This window comes from Propithecus coquereli, unplaced genomic scaffold (assembly GCF_000956105.1).
Source record: "Propithecus coquereli isolate 6110/MARCELLA unplaced genomic scaffold, Pcoq_1.0 Scaffold12, whole genome shotgun sequence".
NCBI classification, from domain to species: Eukaryota; Metazoa; Chordata; class Mammalia; order Primates; family Indriidae; genus Propithecus; species Propithecus coquereli.
In genome coordinates, this window is record NW_012136080.1 from 10,396,571 (window position 1) to 10,406,839 (window position 10,269).

The window sequence follows — 10,269 nt, forward strand, 5'->3', positions numbered from 1 at the left end:
ATGAAATAACTTACATAGATAAGATAATAGGTTGGCATCGGATTTTTTCAGAAACCACACACACAAAGCAAGGTGGCAGTGGAGAAGCATTTTTCAGCAAACTCCAGAAGGAAAAAAAAAAAACCTTGCAGACTAAGAATAGTACATCCAAACAATCTGTTGAAGAATCAAGGCCACAGTAAAAGTTTTTAAAGTGCAGAACTCACTGTGTACTGTACACATGTGCCCTTTCTAAGGAATCCTCTAAAGGATGAACTTCATCCTGCCAAAAGATGACAGGAAAGCTTCTCAAAGGCCAGTGAGTATTTCATATATTCAATTGTAAAGTTAAGACCAAAGCAAGGGTGAGGTCAATGGGTTGACAAATATATCAACATTTTCTTTTCTGATAAAGTAAAAAAATGCAATTAACAATAGTAGAAGAGAGAAAAGGGGTGACTGTTACAGAGGCAATTAGTAGGGGTCAAAAACATTTAAAACTCACAAATAAAAGGTTAAGTAAGGAGAAGGGGGAGTACGGGCACCCTAAAAAGTATTAATACAATGGTAATGATGAGAATAAACTAAACTCTTTCCTAATACCAAAAGGAAAAAAACAAAGAAGACACACCAAGCGAAGAGGCATAATATCAATATGTATAACATAATCACAAGTTAATTACAACATATGATAGAAGTGAGACCAAATATAAGTCATATTAAATGTGAGTAGGCTTAACTTATCTAATTAAAAGAAAAATATTTTCAACTTGGTGAATAAAGGGAAACCCAACTCAATGCTGTATAGAGGAGATAAAATTAAAACACAGCAATGCAAAATGGCTAAAAATGAAGGAACGCTCAATTTATGAAGTAAATGAACACTGTAAGAGAGCAGGGATTGAAATCCTGATTCCAAAGTAGACTTCAAGCCAAAAGCATTAAAGGAGGCAAGAGACAATTTATAATATTTTTGGGTTTTTAAAAAATTTTTTACAGAGTCTTGCTCTGTTACCCAGGCTAGAGTGCAATGGTGTGATCATAGCTCACTGCAGCCCCGAACTCCTGGGCTAAAGTGATTCTCCATGTCAGCCTCCCAAGTAGCTGGGACTATAAGTGCTCAACACCACGCCCAGCCAGATAATTTATAACGTTAAAAGCCACATTCCACATTCCAGCTAACATAACAAGTTATGAATATCTATGCACCAATTAACAAGCAACTACTTATTTAAAACAAAAACCACACGAGATGCCAGGAGAAACAGAAACACACCAATATAAGAAACTTGAAAACACCTCTTAGTATAAGACAGGTCAAATGAACAAAAAACAGGAATGGCTATAAAAGATCTAAACAATGTAATCAATAAGTTAGATCTTTTAGATATATATCAAATGCTATACCCTCATGACAGAGAATAAACTGTCTTTTCAAGGAATATTCCCCCAAATCAGTCATATACCAGGGTACAAAAATAACACTGTTTGTTAAGTTCTGTCAGGTAAAAATATTACAAACAACACTCTGACCACAGTGCAGTAAAACTAGAAATTTAAAATGAAATAAAAAGTTCTTCCACCTGGAAATTTAGACTTTGGGTTAATGGGGAAACACAACAGAAATTATAACATTTCTAAAAATAATAATGAAAACATTATATATCTGAGTAAATGATATAATGGCTATTCCTTATAACTATTTTTATTTTGCAACTTTTTGTAAGTTAGAAATTATTTTGAAGTAAAAAGTAAAATAAAACAACTTATAATACCAAGTATCAGCAAGGATAAGGAAGACTAAGGACTCTCACTACACTTACTGTGGGAAGCATACCCTGATACAACCACTTTGGCAGTCTGTCATTCTCTACTAAAGTTGAAAAATATCCCAGCAATTTCACTTCTAGGTATATACCAAACAGTAATACATGCACACAGATTCCAAGAGCCATGCACAAGAAAGTTCACAGCAACATTATTTTGTAAGAGCAAAAAACTATTAAGCAACTAAATGCCCATCAATAGTAGACTGAAAAGTTAAATTATATATATATCTATGCAATGGAATAAATAAATGGGCTATAGTTATGAACAGCTACATGGACAAATCTCCTAAATGAAGGCTGAACAACAAAAACAAAACAGACTCAAAAGAATACATACTATGATTCCACCTATTTAAAAGTCAAAAACAAACATAACAAAACTACAGTGTCAGAAGTCAAGAGTGTTACCTTTAGGGAAGCGGGAGGAAGTGGCGAAGGGGGCATGAAGAAGGTTCTAAGGTATTGGCAATGGTCTCTATCTGAACATGTACAGTGGCTTCCCAACTGTTAACAATAGTATTTCATTTAGCAGAACAATTTATTGTACTTTTCTGATGTGTATCAATTAAAAATTAAGCTTAAATAAGAGGTGAATTATTTTTTTTTGGTGAGGCCTAACAGATGGCCAATTTTGTGATTATTCCATGGCTCTTTTATGTTTTGAGTAAAGAATTAAATATACATTATTACATCAGTTTGAAGAACCACTGAGTATAAGATGAAGCATTTATGTACCACCAAAAGAGAAAAAACACTGCTAAATAAACTATGACTCTAGACAATGAAATCTTTAAATGTGTATTTTTTATACTGAGACTGTTTTAGAAATACCAGCTTTCCACTGCAAAATTTATTGCAAAGTGTTGAAAAAAGAATAGTCTGAATGGCTGGAAATATTTCTACTATTCTTTTGCCTACCAATATTATTTCATTTATTATATAAAAAGTCTGTGAGATATAAGACTTTATAGATAATCCATATTTACTCCGTGTGTTATAGATGGAAATAATGAAGTCCAAGGAGGTTGACTTGCTTTTAAAAGGCAGCAAGAGGCAAAGAAGAGGTTTGATCCCAGATCTAGCAATTCCCACGATAGTGATTTTCCTTTATTTCTTATGGCAATAGCAGCAGAGTGTTAATCACAATACAAAATGTTATTGCAAAAGAGATTTCATGTGAAAACTCAGAATTTTAAGTTCATCATAAAATTAAAGACACATTTTTTCCATGCGGGTCACTGGAATTCTGACCAAGGTAAAGATATAAATTCATTTGGACAAAATTGTCCTGGATATCAATTAATACTTATTTTTTGATGATGAACAATCCATAAACTTTATAATAAGTCTGCTCCAAAACACATTAGTAAAAATTATTAAAATATTGCTTCTTTATACCCTATGAGCAAAACATGAATAGATGAATGGGTATAATAATTTTGCAAAGATTCATGGATAAAGAAATCATAGACAACGATTGAACAGCCACTTGAGAGGCCAAAATCTACAAAAGGAAGTGATAAAAATCACCTTTGGGAAATAAAACCATCTGGAAGGTTACATTAGCCCTTGATTTGCAAACGGATTTTTCAGAAAGGGAGCCATATACTAAAAGTAAGGTGATAATATATATACATTTGAGAAAGCGAACCCTCAGTGCACTCCTAGAATCAATATATATAGCAATGTGTTTATATTATTTTATAGTTTATAAAATGATTTCATCATACTATTTCATTTGATCCTTGTAATAAATCTATGAGTTTTCAGAGCAAGTGTTACTACCCTCTTTGTATAAAAGAAACTGATGCTCAGATATGTTAAAGGCCTAGAGTCATACAGTTCAAGACAGATCTAAGACTTGAATCCAGATGTCCAGATTTCATAGCACATGTATCTACAGCTGTACCTCAACCCTGGGTGTATATATTGGGACTCAATACATACTGGGACTCAATAATATGAATCTACTTGCCAATGTATCTGGAAATTTTTTTGTTTTGAGACAAGATCTCACTCTATAGCCCAGGCTAGAGTGCAATGGCACAATCACAGCTCAACATAACCTCAAATTCCTGGGCTCAAGCAATCCTCCAGCCTCAGCCTCCCAAGTAGCTGAGTAGCTGGGATCACAGGCAGGCACCACCACACCCAGCTAATTAAAATTTTTTTTTTGTAGAGACAAGGTCTCACTATGTTGCCCAGGCTGATCTCAAACTCCTGGCCTCAAGCAATCTTCCCAAAGTATTGGGATTACAGGTGTGAGCCACCACACCTGGCCTTCTGGAAAATTTATTATTAATACTACACTTTAGGGGTGACAGAATTTGGTGCTTTAACTTCATAAAACTGTTAACTCTGGGACCATTTCCTATAAACCTTACCTTCACATCAAAAGAAGGCTTGAAGAGCTTGTCCTTGGAGAGAAATTTTGATGGTGTATCAAGGTGTAATGAGGGCTCCTTCTGAAGTGGCTGTCCTGTTGCTGGGGAGGCTGAAGCTCGTCTGGCATGTTGTGAGATCACAGCATGGAAAGCTTTACTCTGAAAGCGGTTCATATCTAACGGTGTAACAGCTGTTTTTCTGTGAGTTTCCAGGTGTATGCCAGGACGCTCTGGAGTATCTGGATTTAGATTCATCCCATTTGTTATTTCAGTTTCCAGACTTTGTTCTAGAGATTTAAAAAGAAACAAACATGAGCCATTAATGTCCACTTTTTTTCCTATACACAAGAAGCAATGTTTATATCTTGTTAGTTTTCATGTTAACCCTCAGGGACTCTTTAAACCACAAAGTTACATACCTACTTTCCAAGAAGCAAACCAGATGATGTATTAATGTATGTGTTGAGTTAGACAAGCACATTAACTGAAACAAATAATAAAAATGGATTTCCTGTTTTATCTTGTTTACACCTTAAAATGGTCTCAACAAACCTATTTGCCAAAAACTACATCAGTGCATGTCACCCTAGTCAATGGCAAAGTAAAAAGAAAATTGCAATTACATGTACTCAGAGTTGACTACAGTTAAGTTCTTGGAAACTCCTTAGTGGAATTTTAACACATTGAATGCCACACTAGAAAAAAAAGATTTTTTCCTTGGGGCCATGGCATTTTATTCTACAAAAATAGAATAAAAACTTTGAAAATAAAATGATCCTTTCTAATTTAATGAAAAATTTGTTATTTTTTTATTGTTTTCTGTGTGTGAGTTATATGCAACTTGAAAAATAGTTCATGCAGCTCCCAAGGTGAAGATACACATGACTTACAGATGCTTCACGAGGCCCCGGGCTCAAAACTAGCGTGAGTTAAAATACAACTCACGTGGTAGTTAATATGTTAATATGACCTAAACGTCACTGTTGTCTCTGTCATAAAATTTCTGGTCTGTCTGGGTAAAAAAGTAATGGCTCTGAGAGGTATTTCCAAGCTGCTGATACATCTCTGAAGTTTGCCCAGCGACGTCATTATCTTACAAGAGAGGCTACTGTATTCTCCCACCCCTTTTTCTACCTTTTTTCAACATTTAACAAAAAGACTTATTAGATGGTTACTCCATGCCAGGCCCAATGTCAGATACTGGAAATACATAATTCATAAGACATGCATGTTCCCTGCCTTTCTGGAGCTTATAGTTTAGCAAGGAGACACAAAAGTAAACCAGCATTATAACACTGGAATAAGAGCTATAAAAGGGATAATACAGGGTGTTATGGTACAACAAAATGTTATGGCATGATAAAGGTCATACTTGGTGAGTCAAGGATGGCTTCCCAGGCAAAGTGACATCTTAGCAGAGAATTGAAAGATAGGAGGAAGAGCAGCACAAGCGTGAGGTGGTCTATAGTAAAAATGGAAAAGCCCAAAGACGAGAGGAGAGAGAGCACACTAACTAATGGTGTGTTAGTGTGAGCCACAGAAGGAACACTGAGCCCCTAGATTGCTCCTGCTATTATTTTTTATCCTCTAGCTTTCATTTTTTACATCAAACTAGCTTTTCAGATACTTCCTACACTTGAGAGTACAGATACAAATTAAACATTTGTGCTATGAACACACATTTATTTGATCACTCAGTAACAAAGGCCCAACAGTGGCTCACTATACCCAACCTGAAAAGTAGAAATCAATGACCTTTCCTAAAAAGGAGCTTTGGCACATTTATATCCCACAAATCATTAAGTTGTAAAAATATATATAAAAGAACAAAATAAAAGTATTAACCTTCTTTAGGTGAATTTTCAATCAGAAAATGGCTTTCATCTGCTTTCTTTCCCATTCTAGCGGTCTCCAACAGCCAAGCTATAGTGACTGCCGGTAAATTCCACTTCTTTGAAGCTTCATATTTAGAACCACCTGGCTCTTTCAATACAAGATGTGTACTGGCAAACATTCCTTTTTTTGTATTGGCTTTTCGAACAAAGAATTCTTGAACACTGAAATTTATATTTAAAGAAAAGCAAATCGTCATATATACAATTAGCCAGCAAATTTAGAACAAAGTTTCTAATACAACAGTGTGGTTAGAGTTTATGTAAGCATAAGAAAATACACATTGATTAAAAGTTGGTTTATTCTATCCTAAATTAAGCTAATTCCCTTACAAATGTTTATTCTAGGATAAAAATGTATTGCTATAATAAACTTTTTACAAAAAAAATAAGTAAATTAGACTTTCAAAGAATAGAAAAATTATCTCCTCAATTAGTCATCACCCACCCACCTTGTCCTTTCCTTCCAAAAGGAGGCATGGAACCATAACAGGAGCAAAACGTATAAATAACACATTATATATTTTTAACCTACTACAACTTCCCAAAGCATTTTCACATTTTTTACATTTAACCCACTGATCCATTTGGTATTCATTTTGGTTTGAGATAAGGCTCCAATTTTATCAAATGCTATTTATTGAATAAGCCATCTGTTTCTCAACAACTTGAAATGTCACTTTTATGCTAAACTAAATTCCTATTTGTATTTGAGTTTACTGCTCAACTTGCTGTTCATTCATAAAACTTTCTGCTACATATAACCACACTGTTATTTAGTGAGGTTTCACAAAATATATTTTAATAACTGTTAGGGCTAGTTCCAATGATCTTATTTCAGAATTTTCGTGACTTTCCTGCTTGCTAATATTTTCATATGAATTTTAGAATAAATTTGCTTAGTGACCTAAAAAAAATTTTGTTGGTATTTTAATTTGAATCAAGTTAAACTTATCCATTAACAAAGGGGATAATGGAAACTTCTTTATGATTCCTAGCCTTCTGTTGTAAGAACATACAGATCCTTCCTACTGTTCAAATCTTTATTAAATATTTTGTTTCCCTCAACAGCATCTTACAAGTTTTCTGTAGTTCTTTCAAGTTTCATGTTGAACTTGCCTTTGCTTCCATTAGCTCTTTTAATTAGCCGTTTGTATATATGAAGGTCACTGATTTCCATATATTAATCTCCTGCATAGCCACTTTACTGAATTTTTCTCTGAGCACCGCTTTAGTTGTAGCCAATGGAGTCTGTTGTCATGTCTGTTATTTTCCACAATTATGGTTTTTTAAAAAAACCTTTTTATTGTTTAATATCATTCAAATATAGAACACAGCAAAAAAGGAAATTATACAGTTTAATGAATTATCATAAGGTGAAAACCCTTATATCTACCACCCATGTCAGAGGACAGAATCTTGCTAGTCACCCAGAACCTCTCCTACATGCCAGACAACTCCTCTTCCTTCCCCTCGTAATAGTAGCCACTAGTTGGACATTTATGGTAATCACTTCTTTACCCTTTTTTAATCACATAACACATCCTTAAAGACTACATTTAGTTTTCTGTTTATGTCTTTTAGCTTGTATGTTCCTCTTTCTTTCTCCACCTCCTTAATATGTATTTGTTTAAGACACTGGATCATCCATACCATAGAGTTGTACCAAAGTCTGGATTTTGCTGATTGTATTACTGTGGTATAGTTTAACATTTACTCTCCTGTCTGTATTTCCAACAAATTCGTATTTGGATTGAGAACCATTATCAGATTGATTATTTCGGCAAGACTACTTGAGGGTAGTGGTATATCCTACATCAGGAGGCACATAAATGTCTTGCTGTCTATATACTGGATTTATGTACAATGCCCAGATTTTTTCATTCATTAGGAGTTACGATCCTATCATTTCTTATTTGTTGGAATACCTCTATAAAGGGATACTTTGCCTCATCCACTATCCACTATCATGTTATCCAGATGCAGACTGTATAGGAAATGCAAAGTAAGTACCTCATCTTTTCCCTTTGCCAGCTTTCAAAATAATGGGTTGGTTCTGCAGCATCTTGCGAAGGTGACCAATTACCTTGGTTTGTTTGGCATCATTATGAAGTTATGATTTAAGCAATATTTGATGTGTTTAGATACACTGCAGTTACTGATATTTAAATTTTCCTGTTTTGGGGCAGTGGAGATACTTTTGACACAACCCTCCTCAGTAGTCTGTGATAATGTCCTTGCTATCTGGTCTGACAAAACGTTTCAGATTTACCAGTACATTTTCTCCCCCAGATCTGAAAGTAACCATTTCATCAAGCTTTGGTTTCTTTTAGCGGGAAATGGTATTTTGGTATTTTAAGCGTATAATCTGGACATAGGTTGCTTGTTATTATTGGGTTGATAGCTACTTCTAAGCTTATAAATAGTTTTGATTTCCTCTTTGAAACAAGAGTTATTAAAAACAGTTTTTAAATTTCCAATTGATAGGGTCTTTTCATTTTCTATTTTTGCTATTCATTTCTAGTTTTTTGCACTGTGATGAGAGAATATGGTCTACACTCTTCCTACATTAAAGAAATTACTGAGATTTTCTTTGTGGCCAATTTTTCTCACAGGCAATGTTTATGAGGGTCCATGGGCACTTGAAAAGGTATGTTTACTGTTTCAGGGTAGATATCTAATTAATTATGCTGTTTAAGTCTATATCCTTCCTTGTTTTCTGTGAATCTGACCTGTCATGGAGTAAAAGATAGGAAGTCTCCTACAAGTAATATGCTTCTGTTGATTCTTTCTTATATCTCCTGGTTTTTTTGCTTTATAAATGATAAATGATGCTCTATTTGGTACATATATATTTTCAGTGTGAATAGCACTCTTTATTTACAGTACTCTTCTTTTTCTTGTTTAATGTTTTTTAACAAAATTTATTTTTTTTTAGAGATGGTGTCTTGCTCTATCATCAAGGCTAGAGTACAGTGGTGCAATTATAGCTCACCACATCCTCGAACTCCTAGGCTCAAGCAATCTCTGCGCCTCAGCCTCCTGAGTAGCTGGCACTACAGGCATGTGCCACCATGCCCAGCTAACTAAAAAAAATTTTTTTTTTGTAGAGATGAGGTCTCGCTACGCTGCTCAGGCTGTGTTTAATGACTTTTTATTTGAATTCAAACTTGTCTGACAGTAAAACTGTAACTCTTTTTCTCTCTGTTTGCATTTACTTAACAAATTTTGTCCATCTTTTTTGTTTCTCCCAAATATTCTGAATCACTTTGTTTTAGGTGTGTCTCTTGTTCAAAAGCATAGTCATGTTTTGCTTTATGATATAACCTAAAAGTATTTTACCTTTAATGTAAAAGTTCAGTTCATTTACATTTATTGATATAATAAGGTTCTGCTTCTTTTTTAAACAGCTACCATCTAATGTTCAATTAGGGGTTGGATCAATATGGATTTTGGAAGTAACTTTTAAATCCATTTTCTTTCTATCAAAGTGTTCATTGCCCCCACTTAACGTTTTATTTCTGGCCCCAAACCAGTGAAATTATACTGAGAAAGAATAAATCATCCATATGGCACATGGAAGAATATAATTTTTAGACAAGCACTTATTCAGTAATGGCCCAGGTATCAGCATTAAATATTCCCTTTCCTGATAGCTAATCCAATAAAGCATTAATGCCCATAGTTTGCCAGGCATCTATCTAGTAGCACCTTCCCCTCTGCCACCTTGAGCCTTCACAAAGACACACTACACACCACCCATAAATATAATAAAGACATGGCAAGCAAATTCTAATCTGAGTACTCTCCAGCAAGTCAAAACAAATATATAAAAAGGTATACTGCGATAGCAGATACACTGAAAATACTACATACCTCGCTCCAAGGCACTTTGCTAAGAATATCAAAGAATCTTTTTCTGCTCCAGCACACTGGCTGAAGGAAATAACACAATCTTCTAAAGGAGTCACTCCTGTCATCACTGGGACTGGTGTGAAGAGAGGATTCGACTTTGGATCCATTAAAGTCTGATAGTCTATACACGTAACCTTTTAAAAATAAGAGAAACAATAAAGCCAACCTGAAATAAGCAACCAGGGGTTAACAATGGTTCAGTTATAGGAGCAGTAATTTTAGTTTTGAAGAAAAGAAATTTTACTTTAATACAAACTTACATATGCTCAT

At 34.4% G+C, this 10,269-nt stretch overlaps 1 protein-coding gene across 1 annotated transcript in view; it reads right to left on the reverse strand.

The window, feature by feature from the left end:
* The window catches only part of TOPBP1 (topoisomerase (DNA) II binding protein 1), an 83,388-nt gene that overhangs the window by 44,024 nt on the left and 29,095 nt on the right, over positions 1-10,269 (reverse strand). The window contains exons 12-14 of the mRNA XM_012663361.1: positions 9,961-10,133; positions 6,038-6,249; positions 4,193-4,479 (exon numbers count right to left, since the gene is read on the reverse strand). Of these exons, the coding sequence (XP_012518815.1) occupies positions 4,193-4,479; positions 6,038-6,249; positions 9,961-10,133 (672 nt within the window). The remainder of the gene's footprint in view (positions 1-4,192; positions 4,480-6,037; positions 6,250-9,960; positions 10,134-10,269) is intronic.